This window comes from Martes martes (genome assembly GCF_963455335.1).
Source record: "Martes martes genome assembly, chromosome: 7".
In the NCBI taxonomy this organism is placed as follows: Eukaryota; Metazoa; Chordata; class Mammalia; order Carnivora; family Mustelidae; genus Martes; species Martes martes.
Window position 1 is genome coordinate 38,515,353 of NC_137894.1, and position 21,659 is coordinate 38,537,011.

General features: G+C 44.5%; 1 protein-coding gene across 4 annotated transcripts in view; it reads left to right on the forward strand.

Annotated features, from left to right (window-relative positions):
- Positions 1-21,659, forward strand: part of CGNL1 (cingulin like 1) — a 154,592-nt gene that overhangs the window by 65,677 nt on the left and 67,256 nt on the right. For all 4 annotated transcript variants that reach the window (XM_080807426.1, XM_080807427.1, XM_080807425.1 and 1 more), the window contains exons 5-8: positions 2,050-2,151; positions 2,698-2,846; positions 4,203-4,338; positions 13,408-13,620. In XM_080807426.1, coding sequence (XP_080663552.1) covers positions 2,050-2,151; positions 2,698-2,846; positions 4,203-4,338; positions 13,408-13,620 — 600 coding nt within the window. The remainder of the gene's footprint in view (positions 1-2,049; positions 2,152-2,697; positions 2,847-4,202; positions 4,339-13,407; positions 13,621-21,659) is intronic.

Here is a 21,659-nt window from a genome sequence, read left to right on the forward strand (position 1 = left end):
ACCGCCTTGAACTGGGACCCATTTCTTGCTTGTGTGTCTTCTCTGTCCCTCCCGGGGAATTCTGCATGGAAAGGAAAGAGTATACCAGAGACAATTCACAGCAAGTTTGTCTAAATGCATATAAAATATACAGGATGTTCTTAGGCCTCAGTTCCCTCTTTTCTCTACTGGTCAACGCTCAGCTAACCCATGACTGCTGCTGTGGCATCCATTAACACGATTACGTACACACACACACACACACACACACACACACACACACATGCACTATTCCCCTGGGGGAATCTTTAAATTATACGCCTAGCTTATAGGCAGGCTTCAGGGGCTCTACATAGTTCTTAAAATTGATTTAGGGGTTTTGTGCTAAAACTCTTAAATCCAAATATCAGGGTGATTCTTGCTTTTCACTCAACTGCATATTTTTAGGGTGAATATATCCTTTGGCCTTGATGTTAAGATTATCTTTGTGGGTCATAGGCTATGGGTATCCAGACCAAACTAGGGAAGTTAGGTTAAGCCCTCTGGAATCCAGGACACTAACAGTGTCTCCAAGAGTAAAGAAGGCTCTGGGAGAAGAGGGGAAGGCAGGGTGTTCTAGGTAGAGGGACCAGCATGAACAAATACAAAAAGGCAGGTGTTCATGATGTTTAGGGGACTGGAGGCAATTTAGTGCCAGATAGAAAAGACCTCAGAAATCATAGAAGTTTCCATTTTTGGCTGAAGGTGATGGGCCATCACCGATGGGCTTTGAACAGGAATGAATAGTGAGGTATTTGCAGAAATTCATTCCTTTTGTAGCTTTTGGAGATAGGTGAGATAAGAGGAGGGGAGACCCGTTAGGCCACTGCTGAGTCAAGCCAGAGATGGTGAGATGAACCATAGCTTTTAGACTTCTTGCTAAGATCACAGCACCATGACTGCTTAATTGCCCAGACTTTTCTACTCCTGTTCTCTCCCTGTTATTTTCTGAATGTGATTATTTGTGGGCAAAGGCTTTGGAGTTTTATCTTTTTGGTGTCAGTGGAGTGATTTCCTGTGAGAGAAGGAAAGACCATACTGGAAACAGCAGAGTAGGTAGAGTTTTCATTCGTGTGACAACAATGTGCAATTTCCCTCATTGGGTTGGATTTAGAGTTCCATAATGGATTTTTCTCATTTTGCCTAAGAAAATAGGAAATCCTGTGTTTTTGTGGATGGTTGGGTTCGGTTAACTTCACAGGAGTAGTGAGGAAGTACCTCATTCCAAGTTCATCACACACAACTCACACCTGGGTTCAGGCCCATGAGACCCAAGACATGTCTTTTTCTAGTTTTGATTCCTACTTTTTATCCTCTCTCCTCCCCTTTTGTGGTGTTCTAACCACTTCTCTGTAGAGTTTTAGCCAAATCCTTTTGAGAGCATTATCCTGTTATTATACCCATGAGGAAAAAAAAATGAGATCGTTAATATTAATACTCAGATCAGATTCTGTTTTCTAATAGACTGTCTAATTCGACCCCTCTTCGTTATATCTCCCTTCTTTATGGACATGCAGCCTTTAAAAGAAGAAAGCCAATTCAGCCAACATACATTTATTTACTACTTGAATACAGGCATATGCAGAGAGTGAGAACATCTCAGGTTCTGGAATAATGATTCCCAGTGTAATGGAAGTTTTATAATAATAGGTAGATTTTACGAAGGGCCTTGGGAACACAGAAACATGGGCTTTGGGTATAACCTTAGGCAGTGGAGGAATCTTCAACAAATATTTATTTTTTATCTTTTTACATTGTTTTATTGGGGTATGACATATGTACACAAATCTTAACTGTCTAGTTCATTGAATTTTTAATATAGGGTGTGTGTCCATGCACACACCACACTGATCAATGTCCAGAACCCTCTGGTCACCCCTGGAGGGTTTCCTGGTGCCCCTTTCTTTGGAGGGCTTTACATTTGAATTGGGTCTTAGGATTTTGATGTTACTGCTGGATTACATTTTGGAAGAAAGAGAAAATAAAGCGTCTTGAACATGTACATTAGGATATCTCTTCAATTAATTACAGGCTTCTAATCCTTCATCCGAAGTCAGAGATCTGTTGGAACAGAAAAACAAGTTGACCACAGAAGTGGCTGAACTTCAGAGACAGCTTCAACTAGAAGTCAAGGTATCTGGTTTTTTCTTTTATGTCATTTTTAAAATTTCTGTCTTGCAAAGCCTATTTTAAGCAAATCTGGATGCCCAAGTGAAACGAAAGCCAGTCCCCACCTCCCGCCCAAAAGAAACATTCCTCTCATCACTGAGTAAATTCCTGTATATTTGGCTCCTCCTGTCCAAAGAACTTTTTTTTTTATTTTAAAATTTTTTGAAGTAACTGAAACCCGTAGACACTGTTTGCTTTGATAGAGTAAAGCGCTGTTGGATTCGGGCGGGTCAGTAGGAAACTAAATGCATATAAAATATCCAAACCAAGTAATAGAACTAGCAGACTGAACCTTAGCTGCGTTGGTATTTCTTTTAGAAGTCTTACAGCTCATTCAGTATTTAATGTTCTTTCTAGTTGCAAACTCCCAGGCCTAATTATGTGGCTTGATTAAGTTGTTTAATAAATGAGTGCAAAGACACAGAGTCCATCAGAGTTTCGGGGTAGCCTTCTGTGGGATTACATTAACGTTCCTTGGAGATTCTTGAAAATCACATGCATTCATCTTAGAATCAGCAGAACATGAAAGAAGAGAGAGAGAGAATGAGAGCAAGCTTGGAAGAGCTCCAGGGCCAGCATGACAGTAAAGTGGAAGAGAATTCCATGTTGCAACAGCGCCTGGAAGAGAGCGAAGGGGAGCTCCGGAAGAACCTGGAGGAGTGAGTTCTGGGCGCAGAGCCTGGGTTCTTTGGGTTCTTGCATCCAGTGGAGCCAGAACCTTCTTGTCTGTTCAGTACTACCCAGCCTTCCAAATATTTAGAGGGGCTACTGACCCTTCCTTTAAAATTGCGAAACTGGTGACACACGGACTGTAAGCAGGAAGGCTAATGATTTAACAAATTCGTTGTATACCTTAAAGGATGCCTTGTAAAGTTTCAGCCCTGAGAGTGGCTCCTAGAGCCGGCAAGGGAGAAGCAGGGAATGCTGAGTAGGGATATCTATAGACAGAGATCTCAAGGAACCTGGCCCTAGCCTCCAAAAAGCACATGTCCTGTGACTTCTGTAATCTCCCAGTTTGTGAATTTTATTCTGAAGGATGCTGAACAGTGCTTATGCCTCTGTTGAGTCTGCAGAGAGGGAGAGTCAAAGCCAAGATGGCCCTGTCGTTGCATCGTTTTAAAATCTGTGGCAAAAGGCTCTGAAACCCAAGTCTGCAAATGTACAGTGCTGTGAAGCTCTGCAGACACAGTGGAAGTCTTAAGTGAAAGTTTAAGCAGGAGGCGATTCAAGAAATATATAATAAGATCATTTGATTGCCTTTGCAGTTTTGATGATGTAGATTTTGCTTTTGAAACATGCCTAGAGGTTAGTTTTAGAAACATTGGTGAGAAAAAATAAAATAAAATTTAGGGTGTAGTGAAGACTTTACAAAATCAAAAGGTAAAATAATTGTGAGTTTGATTTAGAGCAGAGGTTGGCAGACTTTTTCTGTCAGATGGTAAATAGTTTATGGTTTATGGGCCATATGGTCTTCATTGGACCCCTTCAGTTCTGCCATTGTATTGTGCAAATGACCATGTGTAATATGTAAATGAATGAGCATGGCTGTATTCCGATAAATCTTTACTTAGAAAAATTGGCCGTGGGCCAGATTGGCCAAGTAAGCCATAATTTGCTGACTCTTCTGGGGCTAGAGGCAGGGTGGGGGGTAGGGAGTGGGTGGGATGGCTTTAGTGAAAGCCTTATCAAAGAGGTTCTGCTTTTTTGGGTCAGTTTCTTGTCGTCTAAATTCTTGTACACTACAGTCTCCTTTTGGGGAGAAACTGTCACTGTATAGCCTTCCCCATTGGTTTGAGTGCTCACTTGCCTTCTTGTTGGGCAAATTAAACTGCAGACATGAGTTCTTCCCGGTGCCTTTTCTGGTTTGTGATTCCTTGTTCAGTATAGAACCCAGAGTGGGAGGCTCCTTGGGGCTTCTGATGACTTTGCTTAACCATCTCAATGTTTGAAATCAGACTGGTTGAAAAAACGTAAGGCTTAGCACAGGCGCTCTGACGGGCCTCTTCCCCGGCCAGACTGTTCCAGGTGAAGATGGAACGCGAACAGCACCAGACCGAGATCAGGGATCTTCAGGACCAGCTCTCAGAAATGCATGATGAATTAGACAGCGCCAAACGATCTGAGGACAGGGAGAAGGGAGCTCTGATTGAGGTAAGGAAGGGGGTGGTGGGGGGACGAGGGATCAGGTGGCAAGGCAGGCCCCACCTGCCTGGAGAGCATGGGATGGGGCGGGGCGGGGGGCGGAGTCTGGATACTACAAGCCGTGTTCCGTTACGTGCATTTGCTTCACTCTGCCTATGGCTAGATTCCATAAAAGCATCATCTGTAATAGTTTTTAAACTTTGTCTTAGGAGAAATTTCAACCATACAGAAAAGTAGAAAGAGTAATTCATTAACTCCCATAGAGCCCCAACCCAAATCCAACGGTTGTCAACATTTTGTCATACTTACCCCGTTTTTCATGTCCATCCATTTATCCTATTATTTTCTCATCTGCCCATCTCTTCATCTTTGCTGAGCCGTTTCGAAATAAATTACAGATAACGCCACACTTCACCCCTAAATTCTTTGGCATGCATCTTTTAAAAATTAGGGAATTTTATTATGACAATACTATTATCATACCTAAAACAATGAACAATTCCTATAATATAACAATAATTCTAATACCTGGTTCTTATTCAAAATTTGCCGGTTGTCCCTCAAGTATATTTTATAGTTGTTCCCTCCAGCCCCAAGCCGGGATCCAGTTAAGAATCCCATATTGCTTTCACTGTTCTCTTTCTCTGAGTTTATTTTTCTTAGTATTCTGCCACCAATTTCCTATTTCCTGCTCCCTTTCCATTCCATTGATGGAATGTGGACCAATGGCCCACATTCTGGATTTGTCTGATTATTTCCTTATGGTGTCCATTAACTTGTTCCACTGTCTCCTACATTTCCAGTATATTTGAAATTAGATCTAAACACTAATAGAATTGGGTTAAACTTTGGGCAAAAACACTTTGTAAGTGATGCTAGTTATGGGAAAGTATTTTAAAGATGCTTATGCCCATATAGCACTTATCACAGATTTTTTCAAGGCCCCCATAAGAATGTAAGCTCTAGGAGGCAGGGTTGGTGATGGTTGGCTTGGCGTTTTATCCTTATCATCTGTTTTATCCTTATCATCTGCCTGGGACATAAAGCACTTGGCAAATATTTGGCAGATGGTTGGATGGATGCATTATGAGTGAAACAGTGAGTGAGTAAATGAATGAATGGAATGCATTTGCTGTGTACACAGGCTGCCCGTCTGGCTTCTGCCCATATCAGTATATTCTCTATTGACTATTTAGTTCTTACCAATCCACGAGTCAGCGAATCAAGCTGACTCTTTCTTCTGCTTAGCATTTGTTAATGATTGTGTCGTTTCTCAAAGACAGTTATTATCTCTTCCGTGAATTAGACTGCCATCCTATTAATGTGGTAGATACACACATAGGTTGTGAATGTCTACATTTTTTTTGAAGTTGGAAATGGGTATAATTGAAGATAAGAAATAGAACTTTTATCTCTGTGCCCATTTAGATGTCTTGATATTGGCTATAATTATCATAACCTGTATTTTTGGCATAGTTTTGAAGCTTATTTCCTTATAAGCTTCAGTTTATAGGAATAGCCAACGAATAAATGATACACAATTTAGAACAATGCAAAACAAAGACGAAGAAGAAGAAGAAGAAACCATAAAAAAGTAAAACAGTAAAGGTACCTTGTCAGCATTTACTTCTCATTTTCTGCAGCTTTCGCCCTAAGGGCCTGGGTCTTGTCTTTGTTCTGGCTGTGGAGTTCAAGTTTCTGGCTGCCTCTAAGTCTCGGCTGTCAAGTGTTTTCTCACTCCCTTCCTTGTTTCTTGTTGGGAGTAATTCCCTGGAGGGATTTTAGGTCTCGCTCTTTGGAACTTAGAGTCTCTTCCCTATGACTTGGTGGTGGCAGAAAAAAGAACGCTGGCAGCCACCCAATTGCAGGTGTTCTCATGAATTCATTTTACCATACGGACAGAGGGGGATTGTTTCCCTTCTCCTACATGAGCATCTCTCTGTCTCCACTTAGACCTTTTCTCCTGAGAAGGCCCTGAGCATGTTCCTTAGCACCTGTTTCTCTTTTTTTAACCAATGGCCTTTATCCTAAAAACTGCCACATTCATGGTATTAAATTCTTCTCATGGCTCCGCCTTCTTCTCGGGGCTGAGTTACAAAGACAAGGTACATTAGAATGGGGCTTTGAAAATGGTGTATTTGTCGCTGAAATATTAAAACATCATAAAATGGGGGCGCCTAGGTGGCTCAGTCAGTTAAGCATCCGACTCTTGATTTCAGCTCAGGTCATGATCTCAAGGTTGTGAGATGGGGCCCTACATTTGCTCTCTGCAGAGCATGGAATGTGCTTAGGATTCTCCCCCCCCCGCCCCCGCCTCTCCTCCCTTGCTCACATGTTCACTTTCTCTCTCTAAAAATAAATAAATAAATAAAATTTTAGTTTATAAAATGGAATTTTAAAATGGAGGGGTGGTGAAAACATTTCTATTTTTATTTCTATATTTTCTATTTTAATATCTACATTTATTTCTTCATTGTCTCCCTATCCATTGATAGCTTTCATCTACCCTTCTATAATTTAGGGACAATTATAGTGTGCCTACAGCTTTGATACCTGCTTTTTAAAGTTCATTTGTCAGGCGCATCTGGGTGGTGTAGTTGGTTGAGCATCTGACTCTTGGTTTTGGCTCAGGTCATGATCTTGGGGTCATGAGATTGAGCCCTGTGTTGGGCTCTGCACTCATTGCGGAGTCTTCTTGGGATTCTCTCTCCCTCTCCCTCTGCCCCTTCTTTGCACATACCTGCTCTCGCTCTCTCAAATAAATAAAGAAATCTTTTAGAAAGTTCATTTTTCCTTATTATAATCTAGATTCTTCCTATTTCATTTTTTAGGGAGATAAGCCATAATAAATTACATCATCCTTCTCTATTTATTGTTTCTCTCTCTTTTTTTTTTCCCAATTACGTAAAAATGTGTTGAATGTTTTTCACATGTATCCTTTTAGTTTTTTAGAAAAATTTCCTAAGGGTAAGTTCCCAGAAATGATGTCAACTGAACAGTTTATGGCTTTCAATAAAAATGTAGCTTCACAAACAAATTTAAATAGAAGACTTTGCCATATCCTGTGATTCTTGTGTGGACACTCTATTGATTCTAAAAGGGGAGTGTGTTATCTTTGCTGCTGGGAAGTCTTTTAAGTTGCTGGATTTTCTCACTAACTGAAACCTCTAATTGTTAGTTGTCCTTTCACCTGAAATCCTGTTTCCTTATAGGTTCGTTTTAGCACATTTGACCTTGATCTATTTTATATCTGCCCCTTTCTTCTGCTAGCCAGTTAGTTCAAGAACATGTCGGTTTTGCTTCTTCCCCCATTTCTTGCCTCACACGGTGCCAAGCAGCAGAGCAAATGAATAAATAAATTTCAGTATTTAAATTATTTTAGAACTGTCACCATTTAAGAAAAGGAAATAATTCTGAATTGAGCCACATGCTTCTTTGTCTTTTTAAGCACAATGCACTGAGCATATATGAATGAATATAATTTAATTAATTAAATAGTTTATTTATTTATTTTTCATGGTCACTAGGATAAGGATATGAGCCTCAGTTTTAGTGATGTGTTTTCAGGCTGCTGATGAAAGACACAGAAAAGGAAACAGAGCACATCTGCTCTGAAAATAGCCAATATTGTTGTCTTTCTGATTATTTGCTACTTTCCTGTAATGGGAGGAACAGCATCTACTGCTGTCTTTCTGCAAGATGAGTTAGGGCACAGTTAGTTTTTCGGTGTCGGAGTGGGTTTCTCTGGAGGTTCATCCTCACTGTTTCAATCAGGTGCCTTTGACTTGTCAGCAGTAGTGAAAACGTGACGTATGGTTTCTATACCACTAATAAAATAGACGCTATCTCCTTGTCACATTCAATTTATTCTTCATATCTTAATGAAAAGTGACCTGGGGGAGTCTGATAACAGATGATAGTTATGGCCAAGTTTTCCATGGCATTTGGCTTAGAACAGGTTCTTAAACACAATGAACATTAAACACCTCTATTTTTGAGTGTTTGAAAAAGGCTGAAGGCTTTTTATTTTGGGGAGGCTTGCCAAATGCACAAGATTTTTCATGAAAGATCTTTTAATGTTTTGCCTTTTGTTAAATAACATTGGACACCAACACAAAATCAGAAAAGTAACAGTAAGAGAGAATAAAGTCAAAAAAAGAAAGAAAGAGTAAAAAATACCATTCTCTTAGGATAAACCATATAATTGACCAAAAAGAGGTGACTTTGTTATTCCGTTAAAAAGTCGATGGTTCTGGGCTTTTTTTTTTTTCTTTTTTTAAACTCAAGTTACAAAAGTGATTACAAAATAAGGCTTCAACCACTTCTTTGATGGTAAATTTATTCCCCTCCAGTCTGGGGGTAATGGGTGAACATGAGCCCTTGCTCTAAGTGCCATGACGGGGGAGTTTCTAATCACCATCCATCGTCTTTGTTGGGAGCCTATGGTGCTGATGGATGGCCTCACTGCAGCAGAGGCTGGTAATGGCTTATCTCTGGCATTTGCCAAGATGTGAGTACTTAAAATATTCTGGTATTGAAATTGTATTGATCTGAGGACAGACTGTGCTTAGAAATGAGGTCTCCAATAGTAAAACCCTGGTAGGACAGGACTGCACATCTTACAAATTTTAATTTAAAAAAATAACTAGAAATACATTTTTCATCAACTGTGATATGCTTTCTAGGCCACTCTTCTGGGGGGAAAATTACATAATTCCCTATCAGCTATAGTTTTGACATAAGACCTTTTCTGTGTCCTTTCAATGAGTGTGGGCCTCAGATAGAGACCTATAACTTCTGGGAAACATGCACACAGAGGAGATCAGCATTCTTCTCAGTTTGGCGTGGACTACCGGTGAGTCAGTGGTGTGTGAAATGAGGCTTTCTACGGGCAAGTGAGCTGCTGGCTTGGTATTCTGGTGTGTGTGTCTCAGTGCACCTGCTATCGGGACAGCCACTTGCTGCTGCTAATAACAGCCAGGTGCCAGAGTGTCCTTTCCTTTTTCTTTTCTTCTTCTTCTTCTTCTTCTTCTTCTTTTTTTTTTTTTTGTTTAAGATTTTGTTTATTTATTTGACAGACAGAGATTACAAGTAGGCAGAGAGGCAGGCAGAGAGAGGGGGGGAAGCAGGCTCCCTGCCGAGCAGAGAGCCCAACGTGGGGCTCAATCCCAGGACCCCGGGATCATGACCCGAGCCGAAGGCAGAGGCTCAACCCACTGAGCCCCCCAGGCGCCCCTGTACTTTCCTTTTTCTTTCAGCTTTTCTTTTTTCCTTTCAGGTTCTGGGCTTGTCCCTTTTCTTTAAGGAGAGGGACCTCCTTAGAGCACTTCCAGCCAGACAACGTGCTCTGTTGCGTTTGCTTCGAAGAGACTGAGCATGGTGTAATTGTTTGCCCCTCTCCTCCTCTTGGGTGTGGGCTTGTTGTCAGGCCCACAGAGGCTGCATGATAAAGAGAAGGGCAGCGGTCTCCAGTCTGTGTCCCAGACTTGCACGTGTAAGCTGTGTGGTCCTAGGCATGTTAGTTTCTCAGAGCTCTGGGTTTTTTGTTTTGTTTTATTTTGTTTTCCATTTAGGAATGAGAATACTGTTAATCGCCTTGAATATTCATCTCCTAGGAGTTTTGGAAATGCTTAGCACAATTCTTTTTATGTACTGCATACCAAGCGCAGTCAAATTTGCAGCCCCTGCCTGCCCACATACACACATACACACTCACTCGGTTTTTATCTCCCGGATGGTTTTGTATCTGCAGCTAGCCTGGATGCATAGAGGTTTTGAAAGTGCTGATTCTGACTGGCCAAGACCTCCCTTTGTTTTCTCTGATTGGTGTCCCTAGAGAGGCATGCTCATCTCCAATGGATAGTTACTTATGTTTTGAAATTTATATATTTGAGATGATTGGCAGTAAGGCTGCTGGGGTGGTGAAGTAAGGTTTTTGAAATCTCTCCTGTCTTTGGTCTGTACCCTGGACAACTTCCAAGGGCTGCTAAATGATACAGTGCGGTGTAATCTGATGGGATCTGGACAACACGGGCTGCCCAGACGACAGCCGCAACCAAAGATAACAGCACGTCGGTGCCAAACAGACCGTGAAAACCTAGGTTCTTGACATGCGTTGGTGACACTCGACAAAAGGTGACACAAAGCACAGCTATATCCTGGAAAAGATAAGTGTGGGAAGAGGAACTGCCTTATCATCAAAACAACTGAGAAATGTGTGAGAGTAAGAGCAGGAAATGGGGGTTAGAATCACAGGGACTCTACGGAGAGGCTGGCAGAAGGCCCAGGAGGACCTACAGGGGTAGCCGGTAGCAACGGTGATGGAGGCGTCTCTGGTCCTCCTGAAGGAGGGGCCGGCAGCCTGGCACCAACAAGGATGTCCCCCTTTGACAAATCTCAGGATGGGCTCTGTTTTCCTAAGACTGGCTCATGTGTTCTGTGCTTGGTGCTTCGGAGGCACCCGAATTACCGTAGTGACCTGGATGAGTCCCTCGGCATTTCCCTGAATCCATCAGCGCCTGCCTGCGAGTTTCTGGAAGGGTGAAGTCTTGGTCTCTGCAGCGCGGCTCTTCCCTGGGACTGCGGGGGTTCCCCTGGTTCAACAGATGTGCATATCCTAGAGAACAGGAAAGAGAGTCCATTGCCAGTTATATTTTCATCCCCTCACGAGTCACATACTCCTGGAATGGAAAGCAGTTTCTCATCTCTGAGGCCTCGGCTCCCCAGGCGGTAGCCGTTCCTCTGATTCCGCAGGAGGTGTGCCTCCTGTGAAAAAAAGACACTCGTTTAGAATTCTCCTATCTGCAGACTTCTGTGTACTGCACATGTTAATTCTCTTATACTCGGAACAGACACATTCCTGATATCATTGATCTGTGCACCAAAAATACGATCAGATCGATATCCTTCTTTCACGGGGCTATAGTCTAGTGGGGTAGAAAAGAAAATAGTCTGTATGGACTGCAAGGTAAAATAATTACGTGCTCTGAGACGTCCAGCTTAAGTGAGAAGGGTATCAGGAGGGGCACTCAAGGAAGACTTCTTGGAGGAGGTCCTGCTGGATCCATGTCTTCATAGATTTTTCTGAGAGGCAGAGAGAGGCGGGACTGAGAGGGAAGAAGTGCGCTTGAGACGAAGGAATGCATGTGGATAATGTCATAGGGGTCCCAGCTGAGTGGCTGGACGTGGGAAGCAGGTGGGTGGTGGGAGAGCCTAAACCAGGGAGGTGAGGGAAAGGATCTAAGATGTTAAAGAACTTTTGAGTGGTCAAGGACAAGGACAAGGACAAGGGCAAGAGAGGTCATGGATGCTTCCAAGCTCCCAAGCAGGTGATGCCATTTCTAAGAATAATGATCAGAGGAGGAGGAAAGGAAAGAACTTGATGAATTCACCGAAAAATATAAACCTCCTGAGCCTGACGTGCCCAAGGGACATCCAGATGGATGTGTCTGGCAGGTCGCCGCAAGTGCAGGTCTGAACTCAGGCAGGAGTCGGAGGTAAAGGTTTGGGAGTTACTTGCTTGGCATTAATAGTTGGGGGAAACATAGATGAGCTTGCCAAGAAAGAATAAAGAATGCAAGTTGCATTCTTGGGGATCATCTTAGCTTTTGGGAAGAAAGAGAGAAAAGCCAGAAGAAATTGTGGTGGAAGCAGTAGCTTGAGGGAAGAGAACAGGCACAGACTGTCTTTGAACCCAAAGCCAAAGAGAATTTTAAGGAGACGGGGTTTGGGGGGGGGGGTCACAGAAGGGTCGAGAAAAATGAGGACTGGGATGAAGCCTGGGTGTGGTGATTAAGAGGTCACTATGACCTTGGACGGGACAGTCTTAGTGCAATAGGATCCAAAGCCATATGGCAAGAGATTGAGGAGTGACTAGATGGTCAACAAGTAGAGTGAACAGAAATGACACTTCCAGGAAGTTTCATGGAAAAGCTTGTTTATGTTTTGTTTTGTTGCCTTTGACCCAGGGGATTCTTACGCCCTGAGGAAAAGGACATAGATCCAAGAAACAGAGGAGGACAGAATAACAGAAGAAAGATCACTGATGGGGGCATCTGAGTGGCTCAGTCAGTTGAGCTGCCTTCAGCTCAGGTCATGATCCCAGGGTCCTGGGATCGAGCCCCGCATGGGGCTCCCTGCTCGGCGGGAAGCCTGCTTCTCCCTCTCCCACTCCCCCTGCTTGTGTTCCCTCTCTCACTGCATCTCTCTCTGTCAAATAAATAAATAAACATCTTAAAAAAAAAATCACTGTTGGAGGAAAGTCTTGGAGCAGGCTGGCGAGAGGCGGCTGCGTGTGCGTGAAGCGGCTGTGGGTGGGAGAGGGCCTGGCGTGCACAGGAGAGCCCGCGTGCTGAGGAAGCTGAGGCAGCTGTGTCTGAGTCCTGCCCGCAGGAAGAGAGGGTGTCTGGGGCTTGACGAGAGCTCAGTGGGTCTGGGACAAAGATGGCGAAGTGAGAGGAATGCTGAGCTTCTGGCAGGACGCACTTGGGTTTAGGTAATGCGATTTGTAGTGGAACTTGTTGCCCCCGTTTTGTGACTTTCCTCCAGAACTCTTGGCAGTTAAGGAGAAGATGGGAGTGTTGCACCTGCTCAGAGCGGGGAGTGGGACAGGGGGAGAAGGGGCGGAGTCAGCCCCAGTCCCAGGACCGTGGGTCCCAGGGGTGGTGTGGAGGAGGGAGGCCAGCCCGTCAGCGTGGCCCCCAATGAAGCGACAGCACGCAAAAGCCCATTGATTGCGAGGGCGACAGACCATTCACTGCACAGGAAGGAAAGGAGGTGGAAAAGGCAGACGTGCCCCTTCAAAGCAATAAAAATGAAATCATTTTCTTTTTTTCTCTCTCTCAAATTAAATCAAACTCAAAAAAGCCAAGACAGACAAATCAAGGGGATGATGGCCTCAAAGGAGTGAAAGGGAGAGGGGGCGATGGTCCAAACTGGTGGGTGGTGTGGGGAGGAGAGAGTCGGAGGATAGCTAGGGAGTATGGCGGCCCGTCTGGGCGGCCCCGCTGGGGAGGACCTGCGGGGCCCTCAGCGAAGAGGTTTAATCCTCACCTCCCCTTCCGTGCTTCCTCTCTCCAGGAGCTCTTACAGGCAAAACAGGATCTTCAAGATCTGCTCATCGCCAAGGAGGAGCAGGAAGAGCTCTTGAGGAAGCGGGAGCGGGAGCTCACCGCCCTGAAGGGAGCCCTGAAGGAAGAGGTCTCCAGCCACGACCTGGAGATGGACAAGCTGAAGGAGCAGTACGACGCCGAGCTGCAGGCCCTGAGGGAGAGCGTCGAAGAAGCCACCAAGGTGAGGCACCTGCGCCAGGTCTGGCCAGACCCTACGGCCTGTGGGCCTGGGGCACGGGCGTCGGCTTGGGGGACAGACGAAGGGGCAAGACCACCTGGCCCACACGTGCCAGTCGTTTTCCATTACAGTAAAGCTCAGTTTCATCAGATCATGGAAACAGAGCTTGGCAGGGCTGCCGTTGACCGTCTTGCATCTGTGAATCTAAAAATCGTTACGTGGGTGATGCTCTCATTCGAGGTGAGATTTGGAGGCCCACGCACGAGCCTCTCGCAGAACCCAGAGCTGGGCCCCTCCAGCTGTGCCTCAGGGTCGGAGGCCGGGGGCGCCGTGTGGCTTTGCTAACGGGGCAGGGTGGCAGGCTGGGCCCAGATTTCTGCAATCCTTCACTCCTGCCTTGGCCGGTTCCTTTTGACTCGTGACGCCTCCCGTTGCACAGTCCAGGTTCTTTTCTCAGCAGAGTTCCACGAGGGTTAATGGGCTGAATTGTCCAAACCCTCACAAGATAATTTTTCTCTTAATTGAATTCTTGGCTCCTGCAAATAGATTGAAAAATTGTGTTGAGGTCTTTTGAAGGGGAAAATGCTCTGAAATATCATGCCGTCTTAAAGGAACGAGAGAAATGACAGAGCCTGCAGTTTTTAGAGTCTCTGCCATGCACAGGTCAGCGATGGTGAGGAAAGAACTCTCGATGTTGTTGTTGTGTCATTCTGTGATGACAGCGACAGCTCTGAGGGAGTAGGCCCCCTCTCTCCCCGAAGCTCCATAGTGATTCACTGGTTTTCAATTACAGCATGGTAATTGCAAATGACAAGAAGTGAAAGATGGTTTTGTTTGTTATAACAATAGAAAGTCTGGGAAATAGTCTGTTTGGGGTTGTTATAACTGAGACTGTTTTTTTAAAGCTCTTCTCAGTGATTTGCCTTAGTTTTTGTGTGTGTGTGTGTGTGTGTGTGTGTGTGTGTGTGTGTGTGTTTTGTTTTGTTTTTTGCTTTTTTTGAGATTTGGTTTAGTTTGGGGGAGAAGATGGAAACTGATTCAATTTTTTGTTGCTTTGAGAGGACATGTGTATTTTCCCATCTTCAGTTCTTTCTGGGCAGCTGCCTGGTGTCCTCACTCCAGGCCTTTCTGGGCTGTTGTTTCTTGGGGGTCATGCCAGGAGGCTACTGAGTAAGATGGTTCTTCTTTGAACCCATCATGTGTTCACCACCTCCAGACCTTGCATCAAAGCTCGAGTTAACATGGGTGATTCATTGAAGGGTATTTGAGGATGGGGTTTTGGGCATGTTTATAGTGATTTAAACGTAAGGATAGTTAAGCTTGTGCCACACCTGGGATGCCAGGTGTTTTGTTAGAAGCTTCGGCGTCCTCTCAGAGACACTGGAAGTGGGGAAGGGAAACAGGGCAGGTGAGTGGAATGGAGATAATCTGTAGAAACCTTGCCTGTTGCATTTTTACCCTTTCAAAGGTCAGTATTGAATGTCAATTTACAGCATTTTCATTATGTCAGTTCAAGAAAGGTAATTTCATTGACCCGTACTGGTCTGTGAAAGACGTAACAGGTGAGTTCACCAAGATACCTATCATGGGCAGAGAACACAGGGTTTCTGAGCACCTGGAAACCCACACAAAGGGGTTCCCTCTAGCATCCAAAGGGGTGCATGCCAGCAAGCTTTGCCCCAGGTCATATTCTACAGGGCTATTGGTGTCTTTTCCTGAAAGGACAAATCTGATCATGTCAGCCTCTGCTTAAAGGCTCTCTTGGCTCCCCATTGGCCCAGACGTAAGTTCAAAATTATTAGCATGGTAGGTCCTTTCTCTGCCTAACTCTGTCTCCAGAAAACTCCGTATTATTTTAGTGCTTTCACCTTTGTGCTCACGTGGACTGACTTCCTTCCACTTTTCTGCGTGACCATCTTCTCCCCCTCAAGACCCTCCCCAAGTGCCCTTTTCCCTGTGATGGTGACGGGGTACCTCCCTCCCCTCAGTAGGGTTAGTGGCACCCTTCTGTGGGGTTTTTGTTGCTCCCGGGTTATACCTCTACTGTAGTTTGTATCATACCATGTTGTAATTCATCCTGTCTACCGACTTCACTAGACTCTGAGCTTCTTAAGCCAGGGTCATTTTTATTCCCCCTCTTTTTTTCCCTAGAGTAGGAGTGGCAAACCCAGGTACCTCAGGGCCCAAAAGGGACATAAATGAGTGGGCCTCTGGGTGTGTTGTTGGGGTAACAGTAGGGCACGGTGGAGACTGTGGCAAACTAGGAAGTGTGTAGGGTCTTTGCTATAGGGTCAGTTGCTTCTGTGCTGCAGTTGAAAGTTGTTAGTGAAGGGATCTTGGGCCCATGTTGCAATCTGTCTGTCTCTTTTTTTTTTTTTTAAGATTTTATTTATTTATTTGAGAGAGAATGAGTGAGGGAGAGCATGAGAGAGGAGAAGGTCAGAGAGAAGCAGACTCCCCAAGGAACTGGGAGCCCGATGCGGGACTCGATCCTGGAAGTCCGGATCATGACCTGAGCCGAAGGCAGTCGTTCAACCAACTGAGCCTCCCAGGCACCCCTGTCTCTCCTTTAAAAAAGAAAAAAAAAAAAAAAAAGCCAGATATCTGGATGTTGATGTGAGATTTCCTGGCTTTTAAATCAGCAGGAAGAGAATGGTAGGGACCAAACTCAACCCATCGGCACGTTGACAGCCTGTGTGTGATCCTTGTCTCTTGAGTTTAGCACAGTGTCTGGCACACAGCTACATCTGTGTGATGTCTGATGAGTGAAAGTAAATGGAAGACAAATTCCCCTCTTAACTAGATTTTCAGTCCCTGTGGCATGGCTCCTGTTGGGTTTTCTTCAACGGTGATGTGGAAGGTCTTTTAAGAAACCCTGCTATGACTCTGTGAATCTCTGTACCTTGCTTTTGTGTTTCCATGCAGTTTCTTAAAGAGCATCACGATTGTCTCTTTGCGACTGTTAGCGTTTGCTTCTGAAGGTGGTTGCTGAACAAATGTGACAGAATCATATCTAATGGAAAAAATTATGTCAGTCTAGTGGACAGAAGCTGCCTTTGTATTAAATGATTTACATGTGGGTATTCTAGAATAGAATTTTAAGATTCTTCTATTAACTACTTGGAGGAGAGTGAATTAAATATATTCTTAAATATATTTAAAATATATTTAGGGGCGCCTGGGTGGCTCAGTGGGTTAAGCCTCTGCCTTCGGCTCGGGTCATGATCTCAGGGTCCTGGGATCGAGCCCCGCATCGGGCTCTCTGCTCGGCGGGGAGCCTGCTTCCTCCTCTCTCTCTCTGCCTGCCTCTGCCTACTTGTGATCTCGCTCTGTCAAATAAATAAATAAATAAATAAATAAAAACATTAAAAAATAAAAAAATAAAAAATAAAATATATTTAGTGGAATAAATATATTTTTAAACTTGGTAGAGTATCTCTTAAATGTGCATGTGCACAAGCCTTTAACCTTTTTTTGCCCCAGGGGAAGGACTCCTCCCACCACTGTGACTAAAAGACTTAATTGGTAAGTCTTAGGAGGCAGCCCAACTGTCTGGCATTAGAATTTTTGCCCATGTCCTGGGGCCTAAAACCCCTTAAGTGCTATCTTATAGTTGTCAAATAACAAATATTTCATCCTGGCCTGAGCTTGAGCACTTACAGTTTTACATTACTAGGACATTTGGTGAAACTGTCAAGTTATGTTAAAGACATTTTACAGGTATTCCAAATAGGTACTCTGTAAGAGTGGTTTGTGTAGACTTAAGCAGCTACGCCTTTTTAAGAACAGGTTGACTGCTTCCCAGATGAGAACTCACAAGTGCTGTGGTTTGGGGGGATTTCCTCGAGCAGAATGAAGCAGACATTTCCCACCAAGCCGTGGTGGTCTGGGTCACTGGGTGAGCTACTTGAGTTCTCCTCGCATAGAGAACTGGATCTTCATGTCTGTTGGAAAGGTGGATTCTGTCCATCAAACATTCTTTCAAAGGACCTTTAAGGACTTTGACACCATATTTCCTAACATACTTTTTGGGTTATAAGACTCGTTCTAGTTTTGAAAAGGAGATGTCCTTTCTGTCCTTGAGTCTGTGGCCATGGCCGGGATCCAAGTGAAGAAACAGACAGTGAGTGGGGTTGTGAGTGACTGCTGTCTGAGAGAAAAATGAAGTGTGTCCAGAACATTAGCTTCTCCTTCCCACCTGCAACTCCTTGTGCAAAAGAGAAAGGCAAATGGTTTAGTGTTTTCAGGTTTTCCAGAGAGTGGGCCCAGCTCAAATTTCCAGTTCCTCCAAGAAAGGCCCCTGATTGCTTCTCGGGCCTTACCATCTCCAGGGACCTGTGAATGCTGGAAATTTTGTCCTGGGTTTTATCTCCCCTGTCATACTCAGGACTATTGTCATTTTCCATTTGGCATTCCTCATGTGTGTGGCATTTACTTGGAAGTCAGTAAATGTTTGTGGATCACGGGAATAAACAGACAAAAGAGGAGATTCCCTTTGAGTCCTGACAGTCGTAAGATGTTAGACTGTTTTGGGGTCTCATGGATGAATTAGAATGGTTTCTTGTGGAAACGACTAAATCTTGTCTGTGGAGAGTACTATCATCATGTTAGTGTCAATCTTTGAAGGACTAATATGTGTCTAAAAGACACAAGCCTTTTGAGGATGTTGAAGGAGCTACTTTTGTTTTTGTATTTTGTGGTATGACTTCTGGGCCAGGAGGCTCTTTTACGGCCCCAACAGACAGCAGTTAAGCAACAGATACCTCTGTCGTCAGTGGATGAAGGGAAGTGGAGGGACGATGAAGATGTGTGGCAGACTGTTGCCATCCTTCACTTCTCCATTTGTATCATTCGTAAATCGAGCATTTACAAATTTACTTACCGAATCGTGGCCAAGTGCAAGGTGTTATGAAGGTTATGAAGATAAATCAGATAAATGTACCTTCCAGAAGACTGTAGGGGGGAGAAGTAACACTCGAGCTGACTACAGAGTAGGAAAAAGCAGATGCCCCAGACATCAAGTGCTGTAGGAGGTGGCTTGTGCTCAGGAGGGGCAGCATGTAGGGGAACGTGAGTGGTGTTCGGTTGTGGAGGCCCAGCACGCCCGAGGTACTGAGTCCGGTATATTCAGCACCTTGTAGGTGGGAAAATGCGACGCGGGTTTGGGCTGGAGCTCTGTGGAACAATACAATACAAGTTAAGATGGGTTCGGATTGGGGTGCCTGGGTGGCTCAGTGGGTTAAAGCCTCTGCCTTCGGCTCAGGTCATGGTTCCAGAGTCCTGGGATCGAGTCCCGCATCGGGCTCTCTGCTCAGCAGGGAGCCTGCTTCCCCTTCTCTCTCTGCCTACCTCTCTGCCTACTTGTGATCTCTGTCTGTCAAATAAATTAAAAAAAAAAAAAATGAGTACGGATTAAAAGAGACTTTTGAGAGGCAGAGTCCCAGATCCAACACACGGACCGTGTTTGGATCCCAATTCAAACAAACCAATAGCACATACACACACGCACACACACGCACACACTTGAAATCACTGGAGTTGGGGTGCCTGGGTGGCTCATTGGGTTAAAGCTTCTGCCTTCGGCTCAGGTCATGATCTCAGGGTCCTGGGATCGAGCCCCGCATCAGGCTCTCTGCACAGCAGGGAGCCTGCTTCCCTCTCTCTCTCTGCCTGCCTCTCTGCCTACTTGTGATCTCTGTCTGTCAAATAAATAAATAAAATCTTAAAAAAAAAAGAAATCATTGGAGTCATTTAAACACTCTTTATTTAAGGATATCAATAAATAAAGTAACCAAAAGTTTTAGGGGTGACAATAGTGTTATTATTTTTAAGAGTCTGTTATCTTTTAAAGAAATTTGCTGAAGTATTTTTAGGTGAGATGGTAGGATGTCTGGAGAATTTGCTTTAAAATAATCCACGTGGGGGAAAGTACATGGAGGTGTGGAGGAAATAAGACTAGTCGTGTGTTGCTATGTATCAAAGCTGCGTGATGGGTAAGGAGTTAATCCTACTATGTGCTCTACTTTTGCTAATGTTTAAAGTTTTTTATAATAACACATATTTTTGTTTTTTGTGTTTTTGCTTTTTTTTTTGAAGAACACAAGAAGACTTTAAGATAGAAAAGGTGAGGCGGAGAGGGATGCGAGGACTCATCGAATTCATAATGTCATGACACCTGAGTGGTTTTCAGTTGGGGAGGGAACATTTACTTGGAGTTTGTTCTAGGGACCTAGGACAGGCTTTCCTAACAGTGACATGCTGGTTAGGTGGAAAACTGGTTAGGAGTAAGGAGCGAGGAGATGCTGCCACGGGTTTGGGGGATGGGGGCCAGGAGAGGCAGGACTGGCAGGAGAAGACCCCACAGGGCTGCCATGACTGGGCTGAGGGAGAAAGAAGAGACAGAGCTAAGCTACAGGTCTTCCCTCAGGTGCCGAGGCCTTGCTGGGGACGGGAGAGTTCCAGGTGGGGCCCCTGGAGGAAGCTGTTGGCGAGAGGCTGGGCAGCCCTGTTGGCTGGGGTGGTGAGCCACTCCACGAGGGTGGGGGCCACTCCTGGCAGACTGGGACGGCTTAGGGTAGAAGAGGAGGGGGATGATCCGCAAGTGCAGAGATGTGAGGACAAGCAGCCAGGTCGAGTAACAGGAAAGCAGGCAGAAAAGCACCGAATTTGGTTTAATGAATGATATATTTGAGAAACTTCTAGAAGCAACCTGGTTTTGCATTTACATATTTATATACAGATCTCTGTGCTTTCATCTTGTTTTGCTCCCTAGAGTGTAATTCTAACATTACGTCCACGTTTTAAATTTTATAACGCTTACATAAATTTTATTCAAACTCAGTAATGCTGCAATTTTTTCTCGCCTCCAAAGCTGCCCTCAAATTATGACTTCATGTTTGTGTTTCACTGAACAATCTGGAAATGTCGCTCAGTCTTACAAAAAGGAAGACATGCTTCAGTGCTCTTTCCTGTGTCATTTCTAGATTTTTCTTCCCTCTTTTCTTACAACCTGTAAACTGTTTCTTTAAAAGCAAAAGTTTAGGCCCCTTGGGTGGCTCAGTGGGTTGAGCCTCTGCCTTCTGCTCAGGTTGTGATCTCAGGTTCCTGGGATTGAGCCCCACATTGGGGCTGCTGGGTGGGGAGCCTGCTTCCCCCCCTCCCCCCGCCTACTTGTGATCTCTCTCTCTCTCTCTGACAAATAAATAAATAAATAATAAAATAAAAGCAAAAGGTCAGCAGAGGGTCAGATGGCAAAACCACTGCTAATCTCAGGATCATTGAATTGCCTCCCTTAAAGATAGGGTTGATTGAGGGAAAAATCTCATTTCTGTTTTCTCCGTGGGAGTCAGGATAGTGAGGGAACCTGTAAAAAGTCCGTATTTCCTCAGCCTGCTAACTTCAGGTAATCCGCTTACTCTGCATGACCGCTGTTGAGAATGGAAGAAGTGGCAGGGTTGCACTTGGCCAGCTAAAGGGAAGTATCTCTTTTCCACCGACTCACGTGTGCCCAGGGTGGCCTAGAACTCTCCATCGGCAAAAGTAAAATGGGGAAGATTCAAGGTTAAACAAGGTCTCCTTTCATTTTTCTTCTCTCCAGTTTTTTTTTCCTGAAGAAACGACTCTTTTTGTCATTGCATTGCTCTTATACATTCTGTATTGATTAAAAAGTAGCTGTATAGGGGCACCTGGGTGTCTCAGTCAGTTAAAAGCCTTCGGCTCAGGTCATGATGCCAGGGTCGTGGGATCGAGACCCGCATAGGGCTCCCTGCTCAGGAGGGAGCCTGCTTCCCTCTCTCCCTCTGCCTGCTGCTCTACCTGCTTGTGCTCTCTGTCTCTGTCTCTGTCTCTGTCAAATAAATAAATAAAATCTTTAAAAAAAAAAGTTACATAGGAGGTTGGTGTGATGTCCTAGCATGTTTGTTTGGGAGCCAGCGTGTAAGCCCTAGATGTGCCCCCTCCCCGCTGTGACTCTGACCCCAAGTGCGGGGGTCCTTGGTGAACAGGACATCTCTGCACTTCACTCCTGGTGCTTTAACCGAGCT